We start from the raw sequence: 13,509 nt of genomic DNA, 5'->3' as shown, positions 1-13,509 counted from the left end.
TGCATGTGACAGAAATGAGACTTAGAAAATAATTTCCCAAAGTTACACAACCAGTAAGAGCTGAATAAGAATTTGATTCTAGAGCCTGTGTACCCAACCCCTCAGACCCTGTTCCCTAAAAAGAGGACCCCTCCAGGACCAGGAGCTGACCTGATTCCAATGAATAATTGAAATTTACCTGTGCCTCTCAGGGCACATCACAGGATCTGTCTGGGGCTTTGTTCTCTCTCCCATAAAGTGGAGATACTGAATTCCACATTCTACACAGCCACGGTGAGGGCTCAGGTTACAGTACCCCAAGATAAACAAGTTGTATGTTCTTAATAGAAAATACTTAAATTAGCTGTAGAAGTCTAAAATTCACCATTAACTTTTGTAATTTGGGGCGAGTCATTCAATCTCTCCAGTTATTACTTGCCTTGCTTCAAGAGTTAAAATAAAAATGTGTCAGCTTCAAAAAGTGTAATATAGCACAAAAAATACTAACCCATCACCTTCAATAAATTTTATAGTATTAAATTATGGGTTTGGACAATTGTGATAAACTGGCTTCGCACTCTTTTTTCCTCATTACTTAAAACACCTAGTTTGCAATATTTTAAGGCAATCCACATTTGTAGTAGTTTTAAACAGAGAGGGAGGGAAGAAAGGAGGGATGGAGAGAGAGAGAGGAAGAGAGAGATAGCCTCCAAGTTTCCACTTACACATGAGAAGGGCAGGGAATGTCCAAACAGACACGCCACTCCATGAAGAGGGGGGAGGAATGTACCCACCAATACACTAAACAAATTTTTGCCAAAAGCAGCAGTGGTAAATAAGCTATGTGTACACTGATTCTTTTGCAGTTTGACAAAGTTAATGATTAAAATCTCCTCCATTTGTCCCATTTTTCCCAGGGTGTCTATTTACCTTGATTGATATCATTTTATCTCTGAGGGCCAAGGATGACTGCCCTCGCTTCTGTCTAGAGATTAATGATTGATTAGCTCAGCGTCTGGAATCTTAGCAAAAGGGACGTGGTTGCTGTTGGCTGCCACTTTCCTGGCCAACCTGCAGGACACAGGGGTGCTGCAGGACTTGCCAGCAGGAAAATGAGGAGGGTCCTGGTTCTCCTGCTCGCTGTGGCATTTGTGCAGGCTCTCGAGAGAGGTAAGACTCCCAGGGGTGGGACCATTTTCACTAAGTTTAATTTTCCGCCACCGCTTGAAAAAATTATACAAAAGGTGAAAACCAGAATAATTGGTGACTACATTGGGGAGAGAAGAAAGAGTCAAAGAGGGTTAATCTGAGCTGAAATGTGGCATAGAGCTTTCAGATGGAGTAGTCAAAAATCAAGAAAATCTCATCGATTATCCTTCCCTGCTTTTTTTCATAACCAAGTCCTGGGAAGAATGTCTTGAAATTAGAACTTTTTTAATTGTTAGAAGATAATGCAAATGGAGGCTGCGATCCATCACCGAGCATTGTTTTCAGATTCTCAATACTCGTCGCCGCCGAGAGCACAATGTGCTGTCTCCGTGATGAGTGAGGGCAACTGAGATTTGAGTCTCTTATAGGCACCTCCACATGTCGTATTTGAAAATGTATTGTAGTTTCTAAAAGATCCTGCCTAGAAGAATTTAATAGCTATGAGTATGATTATGAAAAGATATCTGAGCTATACATGTTTATTAAGATTATTCTTCAACCTGGCTGGCGTAGCTCAATGGATTGAGCGTGGGCTGTGAACCAAAGTGTCGCAGGTTCAATTCCCAGTCACAGAGCACATTCCTGGGTTGCAGGCCATGGCCCCCAGCAACCGCACATTGATGTTTCTCTCTCTTTCTCCCTCCCTTCTCTCTCTAAAAATAAATAAATAAAATGTTAAAAAAAAGATTATTCTTCAAATAGTGTCTTCGTCTTTTAGCAACATTTAAAAATCTTTTCCAGTGCTACAAGCTGAAATTATGTGCAGAATGCAACTTTGTGGAAAGTTCTCAAGCTGAAATTTTGTAATCAGTTTCAATTTTCTTTTCTGGATGATGCTTCAATGCTTCCAAGGGAAACTGCATCCATCCTGCTTTGCAAAATTAATTTTCATTTAGTGCTGTCAGTCTTACCCAAGTCATGTATTAATATTCATATGAATACGGTATTTGGCCTGTGTAATGTGTGTAGCCTAGCAATTATGGGCATTAAATGTGACAGGAATAATGTTGCTCCTAACTTATCCTTTTTACATTCCCTTATCCTTGATCTTACTTTTATCATTCAAATTATTTAAAATTTTCTCTCATTTACCAATAGATCCTTAAGTAAGCTACAGGTCTTTATGTAAGACTACAAAGTCTAAAATATTTTGGGGTATAAGTAAGTAAAATAAGTTGGGTCCCTTATGGGACCTATGAATAGGCCAAGACCCAAGAAACCCTGGAAGCTTAATCTTTTGCCCAGGGGTTTCCCTGGAGTCGATCTAAACCTGAAAAATCCTACTGAACCAAGTTTCAATCAGGATGTTCAAAATACCAGAAGGTCCGGTAATGGCTAGGTCCTGGAATTATATGTGGACATTAGAATGTGGGACCTGAGTTACCATTTTGGACTGCTGACTCACTAAGTGTAAGTGCCTTCACCTCAGTGAGTCACAGTGTCCTGTGAAGATAACAGAGGACCCTGCAACCTTTCTTTCGACATCCTTCAGCATTCTCTGCCTCTGGTGAAATGGACACTAAAAACCGTAAGGTAGCTAGCTTGGAGGTCTAAAGTTCACAACGAACTTCAAGTTATGCAGGTATCATAGGTCTGATAATATTCCCTGGGCATATAAAATACATTTGTAAGAACTAAGTGTTCAATATGGGGGATAGTGGTCCTAATCCATCAGTCCTTGATTCTGTAACAGCTGAGGAGGACCCAAATACCAAGTCAGTGATATGCCTGGAAACTGGATGTGTGCCCTCCTGGCTGGAAATTACAAAGTGTATGGATTAAAGGAGTTGAGAGAACCTTGGATGGTGGAGGGTTGGTTAGAGCTGCAGTTCTCTCTAGGGAGCCAACTGACCGCCCATGGCATTTGTCTGAAATATCTCTTCTAAAGTGCATTTTGCTCAAGTCTCAACCAGGAAAAAACTTTCTGTGGCCAAACACATTTAAGAAATAAGCCATATATTACCACTTCGTGGTAGGTTCATAATCAATGCCTGTTCTCCTAAAAGTTCTGAGAAGTCCTGCCTGCAGAAACTGTGCTTAACCCAGAGTTTCCCAGAAATATTGGTTTTCCCCTAAATTGCCTATATCCTGTGGAAATATTCTTTGGACAACCTCTGTCTAAAACAGACACTGCTGTAGCTCAGCGTGAACATCAGCTCCAGTCAGGCCAGTCCTCTCCTGTCAAGCGGCATTGGGGGTCCACTTCACAAACCACTCAGTGCACCTGGGGAGAGAGGACTTACCAAATATGCCAAATCTGGACGGTGTCATAAGAAAACACCCACTTCTCCCCTTGAAAGATGAAAAAGGTAATATTATCTATCCCTTAAAAGACAAAAAGAATAGTGTATGTTGATTGCCTCCACATGGCTTTTTTCCCCAGGACTGCGATGAATCTACCACTAGCCAGTGATGTATCTTCCCCTTTTCCCCAGAAAGAAGCAACAACGGCCCCGGATACAGCTATGAAATTAGCAAAGAAATACTGCTGATGGGAGATAAATTATTACAGTTTACAAGAGCTGTTGGCAAGAACAGGGTATTTATTATGAACATTTTCATATTTGCTTTAAGCACTTCATTCTTAGCATACATATTTTTATTAAACATGATACCACACAGCAAGAAAGTCTCCTTTGGGTTCCTGGGTAAGCTATGTTTTTCCTTCTTCCATGTGCTCATCAGGACAGCCCTGAACAGTGTGCATTATCCCAATCTTCAAGCCACCACTGAATCACCCTTCTCTTTTCTACAAGTTGCCACTTGAAAAATAAGTACTTCGTTTGATTCAGGAACATAGCTGTGCAGAATGCCAGAGAGAAGTAATATAGAATAAATAGATATCCTCTCTATTTTCCCAAATACCTTTATAAACTTTCCGAAAAACCTACACAATGGTTATTGAGGTGACATACAATGTGAGCACTACACGACAAAAGGAAGACAGCCATGCAAAGATCTAAATGTGAGTTTCAAGCAAAGGAACTCAGGTTCAAAAGTCCTGAGCTAGGAACAAGCATGGCCTGATCCAGGTCACAAAGAAGCCAGAGTAAGAGCATAAAAGAGGTTTAGCCAAGGTGGGAAAGGACAAAGAGCTGAAGCCAGAAAAGTGGTTAACTTCACCATCAAAGGCAACATTAACCTCCCTGGAAATCAGTAGCAAAGTCACGCTTCACTGCTGTGAGGTGCAATGCCAGGTATGCACTCACCATTGTGTGTGTGGAATAGGGAGAAGTGTGCACACAATTTAAAAGGCCACAGAATTAATCTCTATAGGAAGAAGGTGAACAAATTCTTAAGGAGAATTGATACCCTCTCCCCCATTATCTGCAGTCACCTAAATTCTTTATTTTGCCCACTGCCATCCTTCCCCTTCTCTCTCCAATTTTCCCCGGTTCACCCTGCTCCAGCCACACTGGCCTCCACACTATTGCACACTGTGTGCTCTGCCCTGCGGAAATGTGAACTAGCTCCTTGCTCCTCTTAGACCACTGATCCCTGGATATCCACATGGCTCCCTTCCTTACCTCCTTCAGGAGACTAGTCCAAGTTCATGTATTGAGAAGACTTCCTTGACTAATCAATCTATCTCAAACAGCACCTACAACTCCACATTTTCCTCTCTCCCCTTACCATGCTTTATTTGTCTGTTTTAGCACTCATCATCTTACCTTATCATCAGCTGTTCATTTGTTTATCATAACAATTAAAATTTATAATTTTGGAAGAACCAGAATTTTATGCTAATCAGTTGGGTTTACAAAGACAACGTTATCATTGTGTTGTAGCCTTTATTTGAGATACCTCAAATGAAATCTTTCACTAAAGATTAAGAGAAACAACCCATCACTAACACAAATGCAGGGGCAACTGAATGAAGTTCATGCTGCCTACTACGAACCATCCAGAACTGGTCCAAACATCGGTTCATTGCTATCCCATAAAACTGGCTCTGCCTCCTAACTTCCCTTTTTTCCCTGATACCATCATATCTGAATCATTTATATTCAACCCTGTGGAGACTTCTTGAATCTTTAAATTAATTTTTATTTTCCACATCCAATCATTTCCACATTCTTATAAATTTTAGCCTTGGAAAGGATACCAGCTTCTACAAAGCATCCTACCATGGAAGCCTCCTCAGCATCCTTCTTTTCTCTCCCCTTTACCTCTTGCATATCCCTGGATCCCTAGGCCTGAACACACCACCTCTCAAACCTGTTTCCATTCACATTTCCATGCACTGCCCTCATTCAGGCCCTTCTTCCCCTTTACTTGGCTATTGTAATGGCTTCTTAACCTAGTCCCCACCCACCTCCCATCCCTTGCCCAACCAATTCATATTGTTAAAATATAATTTAAAACTTCACATGATGTGATAAATGGAGCTCATAAATGAATTGACTACATTTTTAAGAATCAGGAAACTATTGTGAGATTAATGAAATGATAGGGTTCCACATGTACAGCTGGCTGGTCAGATTCCAGGGATCAAGCTGTCTGATACAAACCCACAATTCAAAGTCACATGATGGTTGGTGTGACCTCTGGCCTAAATATTAATAAGTGTGTGGTAGGCAGAATGAGGGCCCTGCAAAAATGCCCACATGTTAATGCCCAGAATCTGTGAATAGGTTAGGTTACATGGCAAAAGCGCTTAAGGTTATAGATGGAATGACGGTTGTTAATAAACTGACCTTAAAGTAGAAAAATAATCAGGATTATCTGGGTGGGACCAATGTAATCACAAGGGTTCTGAAGGTGAAAGGAAAACAGAAGAGGGTCAGTTGGAGAAAAGAAGCAACTGTGAAAGAAGGCACAGAGAAATGCAAAGTTGTTGGCTTGAAAGTTGGAAGAAAGGGGCAGGGAACCAGGAAGTGTGGGCCACCTCTAGAAGCTGGAGAAGCCAAGAAACACGATTCTCCCCTAGAGCCTTCAGGAGGAGTGCAGCCCAGCCGACACACTGATTTTAGCCAATTGAGACCTATGTCTGACTACCCAATAGAACCATAAGTTACTAAACTCTGTGTTGTTTAAGCTGCTTACTTGTGGTTGCTCATTACAGAAGCAACAGAAATGTAATACAGTATGTTTCTAGGTCCTGTGACTGGTGGGGACTTCCTAAAGGACAGGAGCATTGAGTCAAGGCATCTCTCAGTTGATAGACTACCATTTTATTGGCCAGATCCAGGGAGACTTGACCAGGAGATGATCAAGGGACATATTCACTACTTTCCCCGCTTCCTAGAAGTTTTCCATTTTTTTTCTCTCCCAAATTCCTCTGAACTGAAACAATTTAGCCCACCACCAGAGAGGAGGACTGAAGGAAATCACATATCCATATCACGAGGATATATAAAATCTAATACTATATTATCACTGAATTTTACTGTAAGAGTTGCTAATATTGTTTACCACAAGTTAGGCAGAAGTATACTAAGCATTTTATACAGACTAACACATTTCATAGAACCGAATTATGCAGATACTACTTATCTTAAATCCAAGATTACCCTTACTTGATACAGCTGTGAGTTGGTCATTTCCCTATGTGAATGAATTTCAACACATGACCCATTACTTTAAAAATAAGTGAAACTTCAACTACCAAGTCTTTCTGAGTTTAAGTCCCATACCCCAGTTTCTTTACTGGACTCCTCATTACTCTCTAGACATGAGTTGGGATTTTCCAACCTCAGGTACATCTTCAAGTTGTCTGTCCAACTTAAAATTTCTCTCATAATTTATTTACCACTGTTGAAATCCTGCCATCATCCATGGTCCACTTCAAGTAATAATCCCTTTCATGTAAGCCCTCTTCCATTCTAAGATTTCACAGTGCTTTGTTTCAACCTCTTCTATGACAAGGATGACTCTTGGTGTTTTATACTTATCTCTACTCTCAAGCTTCCTTTCCTTACGTGTCAATGGCTTTGGAGCTTTCTTTTGCATGGTAGCTTATTTCTCTTATATGGTCAACAGATTTGTCTCATGCACATGTACAACTACAGTCACAAACCAACTTGATTTAGCTAATTATAATCGGCCAATATTTGCCATTTACTGTGGAGGGGGCAGGCACTGTTCTAAGCATTTCACATATATTAACCAATTTAATCCTCACAACAATCCTATGAGGTACGATGGTCTCTGTTTTATGAATGGAAATCATGCAGAGAGGATAACCACCTTTCCCTTGGTCTCACTATCAGCAGGGATTCAAATCCAGGTGGCCTGGATCCAGGATCTCATTCCTAAATCACAATAAATTATAGCCTCCTGTGGGTGTGTTTTCTTTGGCCCTCATAGTTTGGGCCAGGAAAGTGTGTTTGAAGTTTAACTTCCCTTGTAGACATTTTAAAATCTAAAGATTTCACACAAAAATCCAGATTTCTAGCTTCTCCAGAGAAAATGTGGCTTGAGTCAAACCTTCACATGACAACAATGACCTAGAGCTGCCCCTTCTGATGAGAACCATGGAAACAAGGCTGGGCATTTTCCTTTCTACACTTGAAGCAAATGTTAAGGCACACAGTTCCTACATCATAAGGGCATTTTGAGTTTTCCATCCTTGGTGTCTTGGATAGTGTCCAATAATGAGTCTTCAACTTCTCACAGAATTGAGTAATTAGAAAATTGTATTTAATTAAGGAAAAAGAAAAATTTATTAGTACTTCAGCATAATTAAAAACTACAGAATTGTTTTGGCCTTGGAAAAAGTTTATACAAATAGTTTTATTAATAGAAGAGAATGATTACTAACATTTAAAAAGGAGGTTTCCTTTTACAAAATAAGGCCATTTATGGTAACCTGTTGGACTTAAAAATGCAGTAAATGGCTCAAGAGACCTTCTTGACAAAAACCATGTATGATAATGGAGACAGATAGTAATATGTGTATATATATATATATATATATATATATATATATATATATATATATATATATAAAATATAGACTTGCTGTTGGATTAGCTGTGTAAATGGAAATCATGCAGTTTTAATAGCCACTGAGATGTATACATTGATAGAAAATCATCTGTCTCTAGTGCTGTCTGAATTATTTTAATCAAGAGACAGAGCACATAACTAGTCAATGAAGCAGAATCTTCACTATTTCCTGTTTATATCAGCTCAAATATGTATATTAAGGAAATACGACTTTGCAATTCCTTATTGAATAATACTTTGTTCAGATTTCATAATAAATGCTTAATGAATTGCCTTGTGAAAACTCACGTATGTCCAGAATTGTGCCAGGTACACAGGACCTAAAGAAATGATCTTTGCACTGAAGGAATCCTTATAGAAAATAACACAATTCTGCTTAAAGGAAACAATTTGTACTGGCCTTCTTTGTAAGCTCTATTAGCAAATGCCTAGTGAGTATTACTCAGTATATGTCCCTGTCTGTATAAAGACCAAAGCACTGGACTAAGACTTCAGCCAACCTGCTCACCTTTCTATTTGCAAAGTTTGACAATCCATGCAAGCTTTTTTTTTAAAAAAAGGGAATATGAAGAGGAAAAATGAACATTTCCAGGAGTGGTAATTATAAATTAAGACTTCAGAAGGGCAGGAATAACAAAGAATCCTTCAATACCATAAACAGAATAATAGTAAATTCTAATAGAGTAATTCTCAAACTCATAAAATAACATATGCTCAAAATGCTAATGTTGTTTGATTATTTGGATGTTAATACAATTTTTCACAGAAACAAATTATACACAGAGATGAAGTTCTTAAAGTGACACACAAAAATGTGTAGTGAATATTGAAAGGGAACTACAATAACTACAAGTCTCACAGGATTTTTGTGATTGAGATACTATATAAAATATCTGGAAGAGCACCTGCCTAACTGTTGGCACTCAAATGTGAACCATTTATCATATTGTTTACTTTTATATTGCTTTGAACACTAAGTCCTGCAATGCATCCTAAGTTTCCAAGTCAGACACAGGGGATATTACCTTCGCCCATCACAGAAGTGGAGAGGGAAAACTGCTCCCTTAGTTTCACTGCTGCAAAAGCATTTGTAGATGACAAAATGCCCCACCTGTGAGGGGAACGGGAGGTGGAATGAGATACACGGAGGAAGATGGCCTCCTTTGGGACTTTGGGGAGTGTATCATCTGTATAGGCTACTCTCCATGATGAATCACGCATTAGTTTTTGGTTATTTTTTCCCTTTCTTTTAGATTTGAGTGACTGTCAGGCCACTATTGCAACTGTAGTTTCTGAGTAACTGACCTGTTTACCCTATATCTCTGGCTATTTTTAAATTGTCAAGATCTGGAAAAAAGCCCCATTTGTTCCACTGATGGCCTACTAAGAGGTACATTTAATATCTTCTAGATTAATCTATAGATGCTATGTAGGTCCCTAGATTTAATATTAAAAGAATTAATTTTTTCTTATAAATTCAAACTCAGAAAATTGCACACTTGTCTAAAAACATCAATATAAATATAAAAGCCAAATTAATGTTTTATATAATGATTAAAAACATCAGTGGAGATGACCAAAAGAAAAAGCCTGAAAATGGAATAAATGTTGATTTGATTGCTACTTCTTCGTTGACAATATTTCTAGTGATATCTTTATAATTGGTGCCTTTACCTCCAATAACCAGGTCAGCTTCTTAAACCAGCACAGCAATATTCAATTTCTCAAATAAAATCATTATTCTGAAATCACCAGTATCTAGTCTGTTTGAATAGCACTGCAAACCAGATTCTTAAAGAAGATTTTTTAAGCAAAAACAAGTATACCGATCTTTTCTGACACAAAGGAGCTTGTCAGTATAGAATAGAAATAAAAATGCCAAAGAAATAAAATAGCAAAAATATAAAATGCCCAACTGAGCTCTGAAACCCTATGATTCTTCAGAACACAACTGGAAAACTTAGGACAATTTCTTGCTTTCTGTATAAGGATGTATTCAATGGTTTTCAGTGTTTTTCAGGGTCCATCAATTGTTCCTGGTATACAAACAGCTTTTCTAGGGGACCAAGTTGGTCTTACAGAAAGATAACAACAATAGTTAAAGCATTAAAATACCTTTTTAAAGTAAAGTTTGTACCAAGACAGTGAGTATCTTATTGTCTATCTCCAATAGACTGAAAATTCCATGAGGGCAGAGATGTGTCTATTTTGCTCTCCACTTGAATATTCAGTACTGAACCCAATGCCCAGCACAGAGTAAGTCTTTTAGACACCTCTGTTGCATGCTGTGAATGAATGTTGTCAGCTGTGTCAGAAGAAGTAAGTTATATGGAGCACTAAAGATTTGTGAGTAAATCGAATTTCTTCTCAAAAACCCAGAATTAGACATGACTTACCAGAATATTTCACAGTACAGATAGAAATGAGACATGCAATTGCAAAAAGCAAAAATTCTGTAAATGGAATTTGTAAACATTTAGTGCTCAGAGGTCACTGTGTGGAAAAGATTTCGCCAGTGTCACTAAGATCATGCCAATATTTACCGGGCCATGTCAAAGTCCAGTGCACCGTCTTTGTCACCACATGGCACATTAAAGAATAGCATAGGTCATTTACAATTCATTCAAGATATAATTTAAGTATATGAATCAAAGAAAGCTCAACAGGAGTAAAAAAATGTATTATGCAGTACTGCACAGAATGAGTAATCATTTTGTAATAATCACACTGTAACTGAAACTTGGTATTTGTTTTGCTTTTTTTTTTGAAGATAAGAAAATGATTAACATATTGCCTAGCCTTATATGCTGTATATGTTCTCTTTGGGTAAATGAATAAATGAAAATTTTAAAATCAGAAATATGTCTTGAGTAGACCACCTGAAAAATACATGGTGCAAAGCTGCAGGTCTGTTTTGTAGGAGTAGTTTGACCCTTTCATATTTAATTCTGAATTTTCTCAGCACCTCCCTTCTGGGCTTCCTCCTTGCTTCTGTCACGCCTAAGTTAATAGTGAAGTAAAAATGGCTTCAGAACAATTTTAAGTCTTATATCATCAATCTAGGTTTTTATTTTTCTCTAATAAATCTGCATTCTAGCTAAAGCACTACATAACCTGTGGATTCTAATATACTTCCATGCAAACACAAGTGGTTGATTTCATTAAAGCTACTTAATGAGGCGTGATCTGTGGTGGTCATTTACACCATGTTCACATGTACTCACACATTCTTGTGATGTGCTGAACAAAAACTACTTTTTTGCTGAAGTGAGAAATCTAAGCCTGAAAGGCTAGAAACTAATTATTTCTCAAAATATTCATCAGGTTGCCCCCATTTGAATATAGGCTCTCATTTGAATATTACTGAGAAGTCATGATAAAAAATATTACCAAAAATTATCACTGCAGTTTTACAGGGAGATTTTATTAAACAAAGTTAGTTCTTATGCATTCAAAAGAGAAAGACATTCTTATTAGAGCTATTTTTTTGTAAACATAGTAAGCTTTGGGGTGGGGGAGTTTCTGTATTATTTCTTACTATTTCTAGAAGGGATTGTTTTATAATCTCTTGGAAGTGATTTTAAAGATTAAGAGGATAAAATCTTACACTAAAGTTAGGAATCTTTCATCTATATGGTTATTTAAGCTCCATTCGAATTTTTTCAGTGACAAAACAAAATCACTTCTCCAAGAAGCTGTGTATCATCTCAGTTAGTAGTTAGTCATGGCTACAGTAAAGTTCTCCCATCGAACCAAAATTTCCTGCCAGCCATTTTTCCTTAGAGCCACATAGAACAATTCTGTAGATACCCTAAGGTTACAGCTCTTCGTTCTGGGAGGACACCTCTGCCTGAAATCCTTCCCCTCTCTATCCTACTCTCTAGTCCCTGGGAATACTGTTAATGATTAATGGAAATATTCTGCCCTTATGTTGACCTTTTGAAACTGACAATATCTAACCTTGTAAACGGGTCAATAAATTCCAGGAAGTGTACCCGATTCAATGGTTCTCAAATATAACAGAGGTTTGCTGCAAGTGGCTCTCTGTACTCCACTGACTACTAACTTTATCAGCCCTACTGTGTTTGTCCTAGTTTCCAAGATAATGTGAGATTTGATCATATGGGCTCTTCCGTGTGGTTTTGATGGTATCTGAGTTGGGCCCTTATTACAAAGTGCTGCCAAAGAACACTTTTGTCCTTAATTCTGACACTTATCTCAGTGCTATACTGTGAGTCATCCACCCGAAATACACAAGGTGCAACAGCTTCCCCTCACCAGTACATCCAACAAATCCTACAGAGAATCTTTTTAAAAAGAAAAAAAAAAACAAACAAAAACTCTCTAGCCTGTATCCAACCACCATCTTTCACTCCAAACCACAAAAGAAAACTTTCTACCCTCATTTACATAAAGACTCTTTCCCACAGAACTGTAACTGTTTGGGAGGCAAGGACATTTTGGGTGTTAGAAGGCATGACAGTAATCGCCATCACCTGAAATGGATTTCCTAATGTTTAAAGCCAGGAAGAAAGTCACTTAAAGTTAAAACCACTTGTCTCACAACAAATACGGAGCCATTTATGTACTTTTTACATTTTTTTGAAAGATAGAGCATCACAAAGCGTTAGAAAATTTCCTAGACTCATTTGCATAAATGACACATCAAGGAAGAAGAACACTGTCTACCTTCCATGAGTCTGCCCCACTGTGTCTGTAATAGAAATGTTGAACAAGTGAGTCTCAGGAACAAGGGAAAACTCATCTCCTCCTGAACAGACTAGCTCCCCACAGTGTCTTAAATGGACTGAAGAGTAGGTTCCATGATATTTTTTGTTCACTCTAAATAAAAGGTCCTCTGGTCCTTTTGAACCTCAAAATAACCACCTCGTATCAGCCATGATAATATCTGCTTAAGTTTAAGAGTCAAATTTCATATGTTCATGAAACTACCCTCTAATATCAGGCCTGTGTCAGTCCTGTTGCCTGTGGTGTGAAAGAAAGACATGTATACTTTTTCTCTGCCTGCTCTCCTTTTTTCCTTCCGCCCACTCTCTAGGCTGCTTTTGGTTCCTCAAACACAGGAAAGGGAGAAGACAGAAGTAAGCAGCAGGAAAAATTAATCCACTGGGTGCTTAGTGAGCTAGTGTTGTTTCCCCCGGCCATGGGAGATGTTCAATGTTGACATTTTCTTTGTAGCTTCTTTGGAGATCTCTTTATCATCTCCGGGGATCTCTCACATCAGGCTGGCATCTTAAAGCTTTCCTCTGGCCCTCTGGTTTTCAAATTGCCTGCCTCTGCACAGAGAGGTGTCCCACTGTTGGTGGCCCACTGCCCTGTAGGTGGTCCTTTCTTGGGAGTGGGGGCGGG

General features: G+C 38.6%; 1 protein-coding gene across 1 annotated transcript in view; it reads left to right on the top strand.

The window, feature by feature from the left end:
- The first annotated feature begins 974 nt into the window (after window positions 1–974).
- GC (GC vitamin D binding protein) overlaps window positions 975–13,509 on the top strand; it is a 36,744-nt gene continuing 24,209 nt past the window's right edge. The window contains exon 1 of the mRNA XM_045858188.1: window positions 975–1,149. Coding sequence (XP_045714144.1) covers window positions 1,092–1,149 — 58 coding nt within the window. The 5' untranslated portion in view covers window positions 975–1,091. The remainder of the gene's footprint in view (window positions 1,150–13,509) is intronic.

The sequence above is a fragment of the Phyllostomus hastatus genome, unplaced genomic scaffold (assembly GCF_019186645.2).
Source record: "Phyllostomus hastatus isolate PE091 unplaced genomic scaffold, TTU_PhHast_1.1 phas_scaffold_1674, whole genome shotgun sequence".
NCBI lineage: Eukaryota > Metazoa > Chordata > Mammalia > Chiroptera > Phyllostomidae > Phyllostomus > Phyllostomus hastatus.
The sequence above is the reverse complement of the archived record's forward strand: the minus strand, read 5'-3'. Positions and strand labels throughout refer to the sequence as shown.